General features: G+C 38.4%; 1 protein-coding gene across 1 annotated transcript in view; it reads right to left on the reverse strand.

Moving 5' to 3' along the window:
- Window positions 1-628: 628 nt before the first annotated feature.
- Window positions 629-17890, reverse strand: part of tepsin (TEPSIN adaptor related protein complex 4 accessory protein) — a 37428-nt gene continuing 20166 nt past the window's right edge. Inside the window, exons 5-13 of the mRNA XM_072241974.1 lie at window positions 15774-15841; window positions 15517-15601; window positions 13462-13533; window positions 10379-10573; window positions 8980-9148; window positions 7543-7656; window positions 5864-5942; window positions 5254-5388; window positions 629-2276 (exon numbers count right to left, since the gene is read on the reverse strand). Coding sequence (XP_072098075.1) covers window positions 1569-2276; window positions 5254-5388; window positions 5864-5942; window positions 7543-7656; window positions 8980-9148; window positions 10379-10573; window positions 13462-13533; window positions 15517-15601; window positions 15774-15841 — 1625 coding nt within the window. The 3' untranslated portion in view covers window positions 629-1568. The remainder of the gene's footprint in view (window positions 2277-5253; window positions 5389-5863; window positions 5943-7542; window positions 7657-8979; window positions 9149-10378; window positions 10574-13461; window positions 13534-15516; window positions 15602-15773; window positions 15842-17890) is intronic.

Raw genomic sequence — 17890 nt, forward strand, 5'->3', positions numbered from 1 at the left:
AAAATACTAAAGAGAAATGTTTGGGAGGAGCTAACAGAGGAGTTGGTAGAGGCAGGTAACAGTTCTATTAGCAATAGATGACAACTTTATCATGTAGGTCCTAGATGTTCTTAAGTTGAAATCACACGTGATGGCAAATTAGTACCATCACTTCAGATAATTCACTCTCAGGAAGACTGGGCCATATGACTGGAGTCCCAAGAACTTGATAGATTACATGGGAACTTCCAAGGTTTACAGTCGTTTAAATGGCTGAACATTGCTCGTCTCAATTGAAATTGCTGGCAAAATCCACAGGTCTTGGCTACAAAGGCAATTGCTCTAGTTTTCGAGCCTTATTATTTTTGATTCCCGTGGCTGATGTTTCCCCACTCCAGTAAGAAAAAATATATCATGCAGGAATCTCTGCATAATAACATTTCCTTTTTACTAACTGGATAATGGCAGAGTTGGCAGAATAATTGTGCAAAACTGGTAGTGATCAGTACAGGTAATTGATACTTGCAGAAAAAAATGGGGAAAGAATAGCAAAGCAAATCAATCATATATTAGAATTTTTTTAAAATTTATATTGCTTAAGAACCTGTCTTCAGACATCTTCCTCATTCTTAATTCCACTGTATCCTTGGATTACACTGCACATGAAAATTTACAGATTTGATACACATGACAAAATTAAATGTCTACTTGTTGCTATTTATCACCAATAAATATTGTATCAGCTTTTGAAAACACACGGGTGTGTTTGTCTCAGATAAAATGTCAGCAAAGGAACTAAGCAAATTTAAGAACAGATGAAATCTAAAAGTTATTTTTCAGGATGTAGTCCTTTAAGAATATTTAGTTTTATTTTTGATTGTGACATACCTAGTGTAATCTACAGCTGCCATAAAGCAGGAAGTTAGGCTACCACAACTTGCAATACATCAAAACACACATATTTCAGCTGCACTCCCAATACAAAGAATCCATTCCTTCTCAAACTGAATAGGCAGACAGCTGTCAGAAACCATCTTCAAAATTGTAAACCATTTCATTCCATACTTGGCCATAACAGTTGGCAGCCCAACTAGATAAAAGAAATCTGCTCTTGTGCTTTTTTATATCTTTTATTTATCATATTCTTTTGGAGCATGCTTTTATTGTGATATGAAGCTACATAAATAATAAATATTTTTCAGTTTCATTTATATGGAGTCCAAGTATGCTGCAAAAGAATGTATGATGTGCAATTAAATGTTTTCACAAACAAATTTAATGTTAAAACAGCCACATTCAATAGTCACACTTAAATGTTCCATTGTAGTATTTTGAAGGCACAAAATTAATCACTTGGCTTCAAATCTGTCTCAATTTGAGCTACAAATGGTGACCTCAAATTTTCAGCTTGATGATATTCATAGCTCTGTGTCACCCAAGTGTACAAATACTGCATTCTGAAACCAAGGCTTCGATAAACAGGTAAGGCAAAGTTCTGTGTGTCTGAGCAGGAATAGAAATTAAGTATCTTGTGAGGGAAAGTGCAATATTAGTTTCACCTTAATTTATGGCCAAGTTGACACAAGAACTCATCCACTGCATGAAGGTGTATTAAGAAATGAGAATGCAGATGGTTGGTTAGATTCAGAGTCGGTCTGTCCAAGATTACTGCACACAAGCTTCACCTCTGTCTTACTGCACATTTTATTCTGTTCTGTTACACTCTGCATTTCACTTGAAAATCCTTGGTTGACACAGGCCTTCAGACATGGGCGAGGTGCTTCATGTGCCACAAGAACCATATCAGTAAACAGAGAGGGTCTATTGTCTGTCGTGTCCTCAGAGATTGTGCTCTGGCTCTCAGTTAGTCTGGTTTGCTGTTCATTATGGAAATTATGCTTGCCTGTTGGTGGCAGCGTACTGAGGTTTACAGGTGGGTTTCTATTCTCAGCACCCACTACAAAGGATGTATTTTGAGTCACGTTTGTATTTTGAGCTTTGCATTCTGATGGTGGAAATAATGAGTCTTTGTTTTCCTGCGTCTCTGCTCCTTGTGAAGATGAAGGTAAGCACAATAATGATACCTGTGTTTTCTCTGATGGGAAAATCTTTTCTGAGTCAATATGAAACTGAAGTGGCAGAACCATCATCTTCTCTTTCATCCCTGAGGTGAGTCCCATTAAAGGGGTTACAGTTACACGACAGTGTTTGCCACTGGAAACAGCTTGAGAGATTTCTGATGATGAAACCTGTGTTATTGATTTATTTCCATTCAAAGCCTGAAACTGCCTCAGTATCTTTAAAAGAAATGAAGAAAATGTTAATGTTTTCTGAATCCTCTAAAGCTTAGAGGTCTTCATTCCTGCAAGTAATGGACACATTAATAATATGAGAACATTTCCTGCCCACTTCCAACTTAACTTTCCTCCTCTGATTAACTTTTTTTGGCTGGAAAAGTTTCTATGGCAATGCTTTCTCAAAGTTAACCATTTGTAGCTGATTGTACACTCCTTGGATTAGTATTATGATGGCTACAGTAGAATTTGCGCCCAGTCCTGACCCGCATAGGGAGTGCAGAGTAGGCAGCATGGCAACACAGAAGCTAGAGCCAGCAAAACTTTGGTCCAATCTGTCCCATGTTCACATCGTTCTGGGTCTCAGAACCATTGTGGACAGAATTTGCCTGGGCTCTCCCAACAATGTTCCTATCAATTAATCCAGAAGTACCCTTCAGCAGGTTGGATCACATCAACAGTGAACTGGCTGTTACAAAAATACAGAACCACCATTAACTAACATCTTTGTTAAACAGTTTCTGTGGAATATTCTGGCAATCTTCCAGTGGTTATGCTGGAAATCCATGGAACCACAGGAGAGTTTTGTAGCTTTCCAACCAAGTGACTATCTCAGTTAAACCCAAACATCCAAAAGTGTGACTAGTAGAAGTCCCTGGATTATGCTTTGGAGCAAGAATCATATCCAAAACATTCTGAGACCAGAAGCTGTTCTAGTTTATGAGATCACATATTTTATATTGTAAGTTCATCAGACAGGAAGATGAATTGTGAAATGCTCTTTCACAACCACGCAAATTATTCTCATGGTGCCTTCCTCACTTTTCTATGCTCTGGCCATTCTCCTTTGACCTTTCTCATTAACAATGTGTTTATACCCACAGAACTGCTGCTCACTAGATGCTTTTGTTTTTCACACCATTCTCTGTAAACTCTAGAGACTGTTGTGCATAAAATTCCCAGGAGATCAGCAGTTTCTGAGATACCCATCTGGCACCACAATCATTCCATGGTCAACATCGCTTGGATCACATTTCTTCCCCATTCTGATATTTGGTCTGAATGATAACCGAACTTCTTTGACCATGTCTGCATGCTTTTATGCATTGAGTTGCTGCCACATGATTGGCTGATTAGATAATTGCATTAACAAGATGTACAGGTGTACCTAATAATGTTGGCAGTGAGTGTATGTCCAGAAAGAGCCTAAGTTTTTTCTGTGTTCTATTGAAAGCTCTTCTGTGCAGTACCAAGAACCTTTACCCTTGGTACAATTTTATTTGAAAAGGGAAAATTCTGCATGCATACTTCAATCACGGTCAAGGAAGAACATATATTAAGTGTATGCAAATCAGGCAATCAGTAATCTGGTTCCACTGCTGGTTTGGACATAATTTTTGCCAGCCTAATTTCAAATTTCCCCCGTCGCCACTGTTTTGCTAGTGCCATTAGTAGAAATAGCTGTTGACACGGTCACTAAAAGAAGCAAGTCATTCCTCTGTTATTCTGCATTTATTTTTATAACCTGTGCTTATCTAGCCACAGTCATGTCTTCATTGAATAAAGGAAGTGCTTCTCGTGGTGTAAAGTGTAAACACCATACGTTATCTATACAAGGTGGAAGTTCTGAAAAAACTCGACAGTGGTGTGTCTGTGGAAAGCATATGCAACTTGTATAACATTGGCTCTATCACAGTTTGTGATACAAAGAAACAAGAAGAAAATTTGCTCCAGTTTTTTTGCTGACAGTGAATCTAAAAAAAATGTGTGCATAAGGAAAACAATGAAAGATGGAAGATGTTCACAACTACATAAAGTGGTTTAAACTCCACATTAGTGAAGATGTAGAACTGTCAGGAGAGATAGTGAAGGAACAAGTGAAATTAGTTGATTAAGGATTAGGACTGGAATATGAGTGTGATTACAGGGAAGAGTGGCTTCAGTGTTTCAAGCAGCGACATGGCATAAAATTTCATCCAGAGCTTTCAAAGGTATTAAGTAGTTTCCAGTAAATAATGTGCCAGCAAAAAAGGATGGATTACAACTGACATTACATTGGAATGGTTCGAACATTATTCTGTTTCAGAAGAGAGAGCCTATTGTGACACTGGACAAAAATTGTAAGAAAATGCTGATTTTAAAAAAACTGCTCTGCGCATCCAAAATAAGAATCCTTGGTACTACTTACAGGGTACTTTAAAGGTAGAGTGAGGAGATCATCAAGTGGTTAGAGGTGTTTGTTTATTTAATCATAACCTAACCATCTGTGATTCGGCAAAATCATTAATCCATCATAGGTCCCAATCATTTTGGATTTGTGGGGTCAACCTGTATTAAGTCTCCAAACCGCATCAGGCAGGCCAGAGGTAATTCTGAAATACAGTCACTAATGTATGTGTAAGTAAATATGAAAGCAATCGAGTACACTACAGTCCCAAGCAATAAAAATTATAAATAATCTGGAGGATTGTTTCAGGTTGTGGTGGTGGAAGGAAGAATTTTAGCCATACGATTTCCTTGTTCTTACCGAAATTCTGCTACATTCACCTGAACAAGATCCTACCTCATTTTAGGGCACTATTCCATTGTGTTCTAAAGTGTGGGACTGTAATAATCAGCTAACAAGATTTATATCTTCATATGTCAAAGTATAATTTATAAAAATATTATAAATTCCAATTGACTGGGATGATATAGTTTAAGGTAAAATGACCAAACAACAGGTCAATAAGGAGAATAATTAAAAGAAAATAAAATTGAATAACAATATACAGTACAATTTTTAAGAGTGAAATATTAACATTGAATAACTACAGCATTGACTCTTAGGCTAGAACATGAACATTAGACTTGAATTACTCAAACTGTTATTAAAATTAAAGGCATATGGAGAACATTTTAAAATATTATAAATGCTCAAAAGTTTTAGGGAAATATTTTCTTAACCACAGTAAATGGCTGATACTGACAGAAAACTTACCTTTGTGGCTCGATTGGTCACAGGTCCTGGTTCACCTTCACTCAACTGTTGCAAGCATTTGTGGGTGATTGCAAATATTTGGTCAGTTGATAACAGATCAGAGCACATCAGGGTGGTAAGAATGCTCATTGATCGCTTCAGCAAACAGAATTAGCAGAAAAATTATATTAAAAGAGGGCAAGCAATGTCTCCAAACACACATTAAGAACTTAACAAGTACAGAAGTATAACTTGCTTGCAGTTGTTTTTAAACAGATGTGATTTAAAGAATCCAAGCTGTCTGTGGAGGTCTAGTTCTAGGACTATCAATTGCTGAGAAAGAACTTCAACATCCAAGGCAGCATCTCGTGAATTATTGGATGCAGTGGTTCTATATGATAAATACTCACTCAGAGAATCGCACTGGATGTCAAATTCCAGGCTTCGTGCACAAGATGGTGGTTTATTATTATTAGTCTAATGTATGTATTAGCAAGTTTTGAAAAAGAAAGACCTACATTCGCATTGCACCTTATCTATATGAACTGTGATATTTCTGAGACTTTCAAGGATAAAGTACAAAGAAACTTCTGTTAACAGAAAATAAAGTTCAAAATTTCACAGAAAATACCATGTTGACAATATCAGAGGGGTCCTTCAGTTTCTCGTTGAGAAGCTCTACAACCGCTTCACAGTTGAGTAATGCACACCTGAGGGTGGTCAGAAAAATACAGCGAGTTATTACAAAATGATTTTTGCAAAACAAAGTAATTTCCTAGAACAAAGTTTAAAATAGTTAAGTTGTTAAAATGGTTAATGCTGAAATACATTTTCTATATGAAATATCTTTGGTGATGTCCTTTTCTTTCTCTTAAATTAGACTAAGCTTTTTTCTGCTAGTCTTTTACCTTTTCTAGGAGAAACGGATTCATGATGAGCATGGGCTGCTTTAGGACGCAGTGCTTCCCAGCTGGTCTTTTATGATACCAATTTCTTATCTTATAAAGATTAGCTTTATCGTCACATGTACATCGAAACATATAGTCAAATCGAATCAGTGAGAACTGTGCTGGGCAGCCCCCAGGTGTTGCCACGTTTCCGATGCAAACGTAGCATACCCACAATTCATTAACCCTAAATCACACATCTTTCGAATGTGGGAGGAAACCCTTGCAGTCATGGGGAGAACGTTCAAACTCCTTACACCTTAAAGACAGTAGCAGGAATCGAACCCCAGTCTTGCAGATGGCATGCTACGCTACCATGCCGCCCACAAACAATGAGTTTGTTTGTTTGTGATTTCTGTCCATAAGCAGCCATTCATCAAGGTATAACTGATTTGATTTACTTCTCTGAAGCAGCTGGGCACTTAGGCCTCAGTGATTTGGATTCTCTAATTACCTGATGAAATGGTTTTGAAAATACCATTGGTTTTCAATATTGCGAAGGAAAGGAATGTTCCTAAAACATAAATCTAAGATCAGAAACCTGAACCCAGAAATAATGCTTCTGTTTGAATTTTAGAAGCCATTACTAAGGGCTACACTACCAAGAGACCAAAGACATTAACCCCGAGTTCCCCATCTCACAAAGCTACATGATCTACCCACATTTTCAACTTTTAGTTCAGATTTGCAATTTTGCTTGTAGATTGGCAGGAGACTAAAATCTGCATTCAATTCATAGGCAGAGAGAATTCAGCTTTGGCCCACTGAGTCTAACCTAATTTACACCAGCTTACATAATTCCACACTAATCCTATTCTATTCTTCCCACATTCCCATCAGTTCCCCACAGATTCCACCATTCATCAACACACTAGGAACGATTTCCAGCAACCAATTAACCCACCACTCCGCATGTCTCTAAGATGTGGTAAGAAACCGAAGCAGCTGATGGAAATGAACGCACTCACAGGAAACTGTGCAAGCTTCACCCACACAGCACCAGAAGCCAGATTCGAAGCCAGATTCAAAGCCAGGTCACTCAGACCATGAGGCCACTGTACCGTTCTTTTATTTAAAAAAAAGACCATTCTCAGAACTGAAGACAAACCTTAAACACTGTAAATTAATTGCCAAGAATTTCCTTATGATAACTGATTATAAACTTTCAATCAGAATTTAAACTATGAGAACCCCAAATTTATTAACAGGTCAGGATACCTAGATTTTAATCTTAAATGTATCAGGTTTCTACCATGAGTCCATTAAAGTGTACGTTAAATATGTAAAAATTTACTGATGGTTACTTAACCCATACTCATACATGTGACTTGTTTAAGTGGCTCATTAACTGAAACATACTCACTCTTTGATAAAATGCTGCATTTCATCCCTGGTCAGGAACACATTAGACCCTTGGGTCAGGTTGTTCACCAAACTTATTTCTTGCATGCAGTCATTCAAGTTGACTGATTCAACTCTAACAAACAAGAATCAGAGAGATTCATAAGACAGCTTAAACCTTCAAAAAAAATTCCAAATATAAATTAAATTTTGGCTTGTCTGTGAAATTTGCTAAGCTATATTAGGTCAAAATGTTTGTTGTCCTCCACTGCTATTAAGTAAATAGATAACAAAAGATGTATTCATTATATTATATTAGCCACTTTAAAAGAAAGAAGCTTGGAGAATAACAGAACTTGTTAGAAAAGCTATCTGCAGAATGTGATGATAGACTTGGAAAACTTCAGCATTGTCCATCACAGAGATCTTGGTGGGATATGGTGCCTCAGAAAGCTCTCTAGAAGCAGTGATTGCCTCCTGACCGGAGGTCATTATTCACCGTCACATTGTTCTCTGGAAGCAGGGATGCCTCCTTACCAGAGGTCACTAATTCACTGTCACATTATTAACAACATATCTCGTAACAGTGTGTCGCCATGAGGATCTCAATGAACAAGCATCCCTGCAGTAACTACTGGAGGAAGGATAATGTGGACTCAAACTGTGAGCGTGTTCTGGCTCCTACCCATTCTCCATCTGCCAGAATCCCTTTAAAAGGCAAGAAAAGCAATGAACTATTGCATACGTACTCCTATTTTGAGAAGGACCATTCCCTTGATGAACATTCTGTGCAGTATTGATAATGCCCAGTGTTTGATTTGTGGTTCTGGCATTTTTTCAGTCCTGAAGAAGGGTGTCAGCCCAAAACGTTGATGATCTATTCATTTCCACAGATGCTGCCTGACCTGCTGAGTTCCTCCAGCATTTTGTGTGTGTGCTGTGTGTGATTTATAGTGTCTGCAAATGTGGGGGATATGTCAGATGAGAGGGGATCACAACTAAAGTGACTGGCCCCATATTATGATTGGTACAGTTTCATCTGGAAATTACTACTGATTTGATTTCCAGAGGTAAAATTGAAACTGAATCTTTTTTCCCCATACTGTGCTTTGCAATTGTTTGGCAACTGCACTCCATCTGTCACCTGGGGGTCAACTGACTTTGCATGTTCTCATAGTTTACTTTTCTGCCTAACTTGAGTATACTTCAGCTGCTCCATTCACCCCAGTGATAACTGTGAGCTGAAGCCACACAGAAAAGAAAAACACAAATCCAGTTCGCTGTACGCAATCCTCCATGCAACAAGTCTTTTTCACCAGTTGTTTATGTTCCCAGACTTCCAACTGTTAACTTTTCTATTGTTTTCAAGTACGTTTGTTGATGCTCTGTGATCAGCGATAAGGCCCACATTTGTGCTTATATTAACTCCAACAAAGGCTGGCATTAAATTGTCATGTACCTTTCCATCAAGTCCCCACTCTCTCTGCTGCCTCCTGACTGGCTGTCTGTAGCTGCTTTGCCACTGCTGCCATCTGAAATATAATTAGTCTGTGACGAATTCTGGGAACTGTGCCCACTGTCACTTTCTTCCCAGCCTCCGCCTGGTTGACCAGGTTGACGACGAGACACTATAAAGGAATAGAAGTAATAATAATGGGACAAAATATAACTGTAGGACAAACATGGTAATCCCTCGATATTTGAGTGGCTAATACAAGGGGGCATAACTCTTAAAGGAAAATAGAGGGGGGGGGGATGTCAGAGGTACTTTTCTAACCACAGAGAGTGATAAGTGTGTGGAACATGCTATCAAGGGTGGTGGTAGAGGCTGATACTTTAGGAACATTTAAGGGAACCTCAGAAAGGCACATGAATGAAAGAACAATGGAGGGCTATGTGGGAGGGCAGGGTCATAGTGATCTTGAAGTAGGTTAACAGATTGGCACAACTTTGTGCATTGAAGGGCCTGTACTGTGTTGTAATGTTCACGTTCTTTTAGATTTCAAAAGTAAATCTCTGCTGTTGTATTTGTATAAAGATTACATTTTAAAGACAAGCTAAAGGCCAAGACAGGTTAATCTAAGTCATTGAGGGAGAAAGATGTTTTTAAAAATATAGTTCATTTCAGGTTAAGCATGTCAATCAGCTTGAAGCATACGGAAGAAATGAGAAGGGAGGATAAATTAAAGCTTCATTTGTCCATCAGTACACTGTTCAAGTGTGAGTTGATGTACAAATCGTTAGAGTAATTTTTGGGTTTAGGTCATTTACATTTAGCAAATGGCTTTGGCCACCAGGCTTCTGTTCCTTGACAATGTATTGTGGATTTAGTTTGTCACAATGCATTTTGTAAAAGCTGTGAATCCCAGTCCAGAGACGACACTGGTGTCTGTGGGATGGATGTGAACCAGAAGGTGTGAAGTTTGCATGTAGTTTCAAAGACAGCATTATCTATACCTTGTAAATATGGAATTGTCCTTTATGTTTAGCATATAAAATACCAAATAAATGTATTGTGGATTCAGTTTGGAACAATGGATTCCTAAAAGCCCAGTCCAGACGCTGCTGGCACCTGTGGGATGGATGCGAATCAGAAGGTGTGAAGTCTGTATGTAGCTTCAAAGGAAAGCATTGTCTATATTTGTAAATATGGAATTGTCCTTTGTATTTAGCAAATAAATATCGAGCCCCACATTGGGCCAGCAGACCTTTCCAACGAAAGCGTCTTGGTATGATGCCTACTGTACCTTGTTTTGTTGAATAAAGAAGCTGCTTTGTATTTACGAGTAACTCTGTCCAGTGATTTCATTCGTGCAACAACAAAATGAAAATTGTCTAGTGCCTGAAGATTAACTTACATTTTGCACTCTGTGCACTAACAGGATTTTTAGGTTTGATTTCTTTTGCTTCAGAGGAGTTTGACAGCACTGGTTGGTAGCCCTCGCCATTGCAACTGTTTCCATAGTTTCTGGGGCTTTCTTGAGGAAGTACAACGTTCACTACTGCTTCTGCTGCTTTCTGTATTTTATTAAGAATAGCATCGCTGGTAGAACCTAACAAAAACAACAACAATTTTAACTGCTGATTGTAAGAGCCAGACTAATGACAAGCATATGTAATTTGAAGCTACATGTTGAGGTGACACAGAATTGATAAGTCAACACATAGGAATGTAAGGAAAAAACATTTTAAACCATTCATGGGTCACTGCAGGTAAAGTCAGTTACTACCCATCGTGAAATGGGTGGAGCCACATTCATAATGATACAACTCATGTGATGAAGGTAGTCTCAAGCTACAATGGGAAGGAGTTCCACAATCCAGTAAAGAAGAAAGAAATCCAGTATAACTTCAGACCAGGAAAATTAATGACATGGAGGACGGTCTTTGATTTCTAGGCAATAGAGATCACAACTTTGGGAAGTGCCGTTCAAGAATTATTATAATTAACTGCAGGTCTTTTTGCAAATCATGCTGTATCGATGGTTGTGTTTGGAAATAAATATTTAAGATGATGGATAGAAAATTCAATTAAGCAACCTTCTGTGTCCTCAATGGTGTTGGGCTTTTTCTTAAATGTACAATGAACTACGCTTGTTCAGGCAAATGGAAAGAATTCTATTGGACTCCTGACTTGCACCTCAGAACAACAGGTACACAACCTTTGACCTGCTCTTGTAGCCATACAAATACTCTGGCTATATCAGTAAAGATCCTAATCAATAGTGACACCCAGGATGTTGATGATGGGAAATGTGTTGATTTTAACGCTGTTGAACTTTAGGTGAAGATGGTTAAACCCTTTTGTTGGCAGTCTTTGCCTGGCAGATGGTGTTCATTTTACATCCCACTCATTGGATCAAATTTCAATGTTCTCTGAATGTTGATGTACATAATGTTGTTTTCCTTTGTAAAATTAGTTTTTTTACGCTCCAAAGACAAGTCTACTCCAAGAACATTGCACCCTGCAGGGCTATTCCATCAGTGATAGCATCAGTGATTCCATCCTTCGTCAGGACTAACTGAAGGAAGAGTGAGTAAGGGATCCCTTACTCACTCTTCCTTCAGTTAGTCCTGACGAAGGGTCTTGGCCTGAAACGTCGACTGCACCTCTTCCTACAGATGCTGCCTGGCCTGCTGCGTTCACCAGCAACTTTGATGTGTGTTGCTTAAACTGCCTCTCTACTTGTTTATGCGACCAAAGCCTGAGTGCTCTGGATGCAGCAAAGGTTGAGGCCCTGGGCACAGCTGCTGAAGACTTGTGCTCCTGAACTAGTTGTACCTCTAGTTTAACTTATTGCAACACATAATAGTACCTGTGGGAAAATAAAGTCATAGAATACCTCTCAATAGAACAGAGATTAGGAGGAATTTCTTTAGCTAGTGGATAGTGAATCTATGGCACTGCACTGGGGAACAGCTGCATCAATGACTTTAGACCGAGATAACTGATCTCAGATTAACCTTGTTATAATGAATGTTTTCATGCCACTTTCAATCACATGTTGTTTAGAAGTTAAGAACAATCATACTCACCTCAGCCAGGGAATTTAACTCTTTTTTGCAAATATTACTTTTTGACCATTAGGCATATTGTAAGTGTAGAATTAGGCCATTTGGCCTTTCAAGTCTGCTCCACCATTCCATCATGGCTGATTTATTATCCCTCTCAACTCCATTCTTCTGCCTTCTCTCTGTAAGCTTTGATGCCCTAACTAATCAACCTCACTTTAAATATACCCAATGACTTGGCCACCATAGCTGTTTGTGGCAATGAATTCCACAGATTCACCAGCTTCTAGCCAAAGAAATTCCTCCTAATCTCTGTTCTAAAGGGAGGTATTCTACAGCAATTTATTTTCCACAGATACTAGTACTGTATGTGCTGCAATAAATTAAACTAGAGGTATAACTAGTTCAGGAACGCAAGTCTTCAGTACCTCTGCCCAGATTTTGTCAGGGCCTCAAGCCATAGTAATGAAGTCACCCCACACGTCATCAAATCATTGAGATTATCCACAAGAATAGGGTATTCAAATGATAATGATGGGGCGGAGTTTTAAAATGCCCAAAATAAATCTCAAAACACATAGGTGGAGGCTTTTTAAAATAACCAAACGTCAAAAATCAAATAAATGTCTGTGCTCAATAGCACAATCTGAGGAACAGTAATAAAATGTGGCGAAAGGAAGCCCTTTCCGGTCAATGCCTAACAATATGAACAAAGGTAAAGAAAGAAAGCTTCACGCTAAAGCAGTGAATGGATAGTTCATTACAGGGGTATATTCTACATTTCGTCAGGCAGTTTCAAGGAGAGAAGAGGCTGTGAATTAAGTGATAATTCAGAATACATACTACAGATGCTGAAAATCTGAAATGCAATAGAAAATGATGGAAATACTCAGAAGGTAAAGTAGTCTCTGCCAGCTCCATCTGGCTAATGGTGGGGCACTAGCCTCCCTACCATCAAGGACATCTTCAAATGATGGTGTCTCAAGAAGGCAATAAGAACCCTCACCATTCAGGACATGCCCTCTTCTCATTATTACAATCAGGGAGGAGGTACAGGAGCCTGCAAACACACAGCGTTTGAGGAACAATTTAATCCTCTCCTCCAGCAGATTTCTGAACTGCACATGAACCAATGAACCACACTATTTTGCACCATTAATTTATTTTTATTTTTCTTATTGTAACCTACTGTAAAGTTTTTTTTTGTATTGCACTGCACTGCTACCTCAAAATAACAAATTTCACAACATTTGGCAGTGGCAATAAACCTGATTCTGAATCTGAGGATTCGTTAATGATTATAAACAGTTAAAGGTCATCAATCTGAAATATCAACTCTACTTCACTCTCCAAAAGTGTGCCTGAATTCTTGAGTACTTATATCATGTCGAATTAAAACAATAAGCACTCTACCAATTTCAGAACTCACCTGAAGACATTTTCCTTGGTGTGCACCCAAAGCCTTGCATTATGGACCCGGATGAAGGGCTTGATCCCATTCCTATAAAAGTAGTAACTTTTTTTCCCAAATTAGTTCTAATAACCTTTACTTTTCATTATATTTATCAACGTATACTTATCTGCAGAACTGAACCAAAATTTGATCTCACAGTCTCTTGTGCTTAGTTTTAACATACATAGATCATTTACTTGGAATGCATCAGTCAACAACTGAACATTTTATTTATCTAATCACTGCGATCAACTAAACCTCAACAAACATTTTGGAAATTAAAAGAAATTGGTATGGAAACACCAATGCCCTTGAATGTAAATCCTACAAAAGTAGTGGAGATAGCCCAATCCCTTCTGGGTAAAACTCTCCCCACCATTGAGCACAGCTACACAAAATGCTGTCATAGGAAAGCAGCATCCATGATCAGAAACCCACCACCCAGGACATGCTCTCTTCTCACTGCTGCCATCAGGAATAAGGTACCAGAACCTCAGCACTCACACCATCAGGTTCATGAACAGTTATTGCCCCTCAACCATCAGGCTCTTCAACCAAAGGGGATAACTTCACTCCTTTTCACTTGCCCCATCATTGAAAAGTTCCACAAACTATGGACTCACTTTCAAGAACTCTTTATCTCATGTTCTCAATATTTATTGCTTATTTATTTATTTTTTATTATTATGTATTTCTTTTTGTATTTGCATTTTCTTGTTTTTTGCACACTGGATGAACACCCATTGATTCTGTTATGGTTATCATTCTAATATGGATTTATTAAGTATGTCCACAAGAAAATGGATGTCAGGGTTGTATATGGTGACATATATGTACTTTGGTAATAAATTTACTTTGAACTTCAATCATTGAATAAATGGTGTTCTTTCTTCAAAGAAGTTAGACAGTCCCAGTTGTTAACTTAACCAAGGGCTTTTCTCTTTGGAGCGAAGGAGAATGACAGGTGACTTGATAAAGATATTCAAAATGATAAGAGGCATACTGTAGATTGAGTGGATAGCCAGAGACCTTATACCCCCAATGCAGAAATGGCTAATAGGGAGGTCATAATTTTAAGGTATTTGGAGGACAATATAATGGAAATATCAGAGATATATATTTTTTAAACACAGAGTGTGATGAGTGCTTAGATCGTACTGCAATGGGTGGTGGTAGAGGCAAGTACATTAAGGGCATTTAAGAAACTCTTAGACTGAAATGTATGATCAAAAAATGCAGGGCTATGTAGGAGTGAAGGTTTAGATTGATCTTAGAGTACATTAAAATGTCAGTACAACATCATGGGCCAAAGGGCCTGAATTTAATAAATTTTCAGCTAAAGATCTCTTTGTGTTGCATATAAGGAGGTGCCTATCTCTTTCAAATTGACCTGGACCAGCTCTTTTCTGTCCAGGATTAATACTCTCATTTTATTTAATTATATTAACCTGATATTTTACATAGTTGCAGGCAATAATGTATTATCTATCGAACTGAAACCACTCTTACTAAACTCTATTCAACAGATGAAGGTATTTTCTTTCAATGTGTCTATAGAATACATTAAACCTATCAAATGTAACGTTCAGTGTTCTATGTTCAACTGATGCTATTCCTTTTACAAAACAACATTTAGAAGCAACACAAGTAATACATATAGCAAGCAGACATATATAATAAGCAACACATATAACAAGCAGACTGCACTACAAATAGAATCTGGTTCAATAAGTTCTTATGATTTTAATTCAATGGCAATTTAACATTTTTAATTAATTGCAGTGATATTGTGACTAATACATTTAAATCTTCAGCACAGTTAAATAATATCAACCTGGTTAACTAAAGTAGTTGCCCCAAAATCCAATAAACCAAATCATTATGAATAGATTTTGTTTTAAATATCTACAAAGTCACAGACAAGGGACTCAGAAAAATGGCAAAATATTATTATAGTCAGAATTTGAAAGTAAATCACAAAATTAATTGGTGCATTTCAAACCTTACCAGTTTATAAACAATAATCCTTACCTATCTGTGGACCCAGTCGGGAAGGGGATGAAATGTAAGATGACTGATATGGCAAAGCATCAGAGAATAACAAATTTGCTAATTCCTGCCAAAAGAAAAGACAACAGTAATCACTGGCCCAACAGATTCCATGACCTCAAAATATAAATTACAACATCTACAGAACTAATATTCCATAATTTCAAACATTATTAATTTGAAAGCCAACATAGGACTCAAAATACACTGATTTAACCAAGCTTTAGGAATGTAAATACCTCTGCAGTTTTTCGTACTCTTTGGTATAAAGCATTTCCATGAAGTAAATCTGGTGGCCCACTGAAAACTGGCAAAAGAGAACAACCCATTTACTAATTAGAAACTACAGGACTGTTAGAAGCATGACTTTGATTCCAAGAATGAGTACAGTCTTACAAATGACATGTCAGAGTTTTGTTTTTCAATAAAATTATCATTCAAATACACATTCCTTTTCTGTTTCAACTCATATCTGACTTTAAAAATTAGACGCAGCAACTAGTATGGTGTTCACTAAAGACTGACTTATACTTGTGCGTCAACTCGACACCGTAGAGCCCTACACAGAGCCTATGCGGATCCCTACGCCGTGGCCTGACGCACACCTCTCCCAAAATGTAACTGCGCATCGCAGCAACGCAGACTGCAACAACTGTGATTGGTCTGCTTGGTAGCATCGCATTTCCTCCTATGCTGCAATAGCTTCCCATTGGCCAACTGAAGGGCAGGGAAGGAACTCTGGCTGCAATGCTTTCCATAAAGCTTTACAAACCTCCGAAATTATGGAGGACACATTTCGCTTTTACAAAAAAAAGACGCTCGCTTTAAACTTGTTTACCCCGAGAAAGACTACCATGACCATGAAGCCTTGTGCGGGCAGGTGTGTGCGCATGAGTGACGTGCGCGAATTGCAGAGCGACGCAGACACACCAATTCACAAGCATAAATGCTCACAATGCATGTGGGTTATGGCGTCGAATTGACGCACAAGTATAAATCAGCCTTTAGAGTAACTGTAGACACAATGAACAAGCCAGGTAAGAGAATTGAAATTGTGGTGCAAGACTTAATATAATAGCTGAAAAAGTATTTCATTGCCAAAATACTGAAATCTTTGTCAAACAAACTCAGCAGGCCATTCTGAGACTATGAAGGCTAAATTCTGCAGCCCCTTTAAATGAGTTTGGGTTTAATTCACGGCTGTTGCTTCTAATGCAGGCTGTATGCCAACACTGGGCAGTCTGCTAACTACAATGACTGCAGTGCGCAGTTAGTATGAAGCACCCTGTTGAATTGTTGCATTCCGATGTGGGAGGAGGCGGGGGTAGAGAGATGATGTGCAAATCTGGCACCATTTAAAGCTAGTCTCCAGTACCAAAACCCAGCCTGTGCCTGTTAGAGAGGCTCCATTGTGGTTGCAGCAGATGACAGAATTCAGGGAAGATGTTCTTACTGAAACTGCAGACATCTGACAAACTCTTCCTTCCGAGCATTGAGAGTAGTTATGGCATACTCCAGATAACTCTTCGCCTCTCTCCGGCTCCCCACTTTCCCTGCACATGCTCTGCTATCCCGCCATGAAATACTTAGTGCATTCACTCCTGGGAGCAGCTGCTTTGTGCATCAGGCTTGACGGGAGAAAGCATGAGTCATTCTCAGCATGACTCCTTAGACCTGAGCAACTTTAGAAAGTGATGTACACACGTAGCATAGGCAATAGAAATCAGTCAGCAATTCGAAAGCAGGTGATGATTCCCCTGAATAGTATTAGAGGTTATGGGGCAGTGAAGATCTTTTTGAACTGAATACACTTTCAGCCATGCATGAATAACACAGGGCTTTAGCTGGAGTGTTCAGCTCCACATTGCCAACCCTGGCATCAAATCAATGCTGTACACTGTGAAGGACATCACAATCCATCACGATATTTCCAGCAGGCATTAGCTGCAGATGCACATGTCCCACAGAACTGAAATATTCAGTTAGATCTATAAATCAACAGCCAATTTCTTGCAATTCCTCTTGCCCTCTGGAAATAGACTTTAACATCACTATTTTCCAATTACGTTCCCAGCCTTTTTGAGAACTATTCAAGATCATTGCCTCAGTTAATCCCTTGTGAGAAATTTGGTAAAAATCCTGCATAAAATGGAGTTAATAGAAATAGGCCTCTAGTTATCAATATTCCATAGTACGAGCGGTTTGACAGGTAGTTAACTACTGTTAAATGTTATTTATCACTTTACCACAGAATAAAACTGTACAGGCAGTCCCCAGGTTACTGACATCCGACTTATGGACAACTTGTACTTACGAACAGACTGCCATAAAGCCTATTATATTAAAAATTTCAGTT

This window comes from Mobula birostris, chromosome 24 (assembly GCF_030028105.1).
Source record: "Mobula birostris isolate sMobBir1 chromosome 24, sMobBir1.hap1, whole genome shotgun sequence".
Lineage (NCBI taxonomy): Eukaryota > Metazoa > Chordata > Chondrichthyes > Myliobatiformes > Myliobatidae > Mobula > Mobula birostris.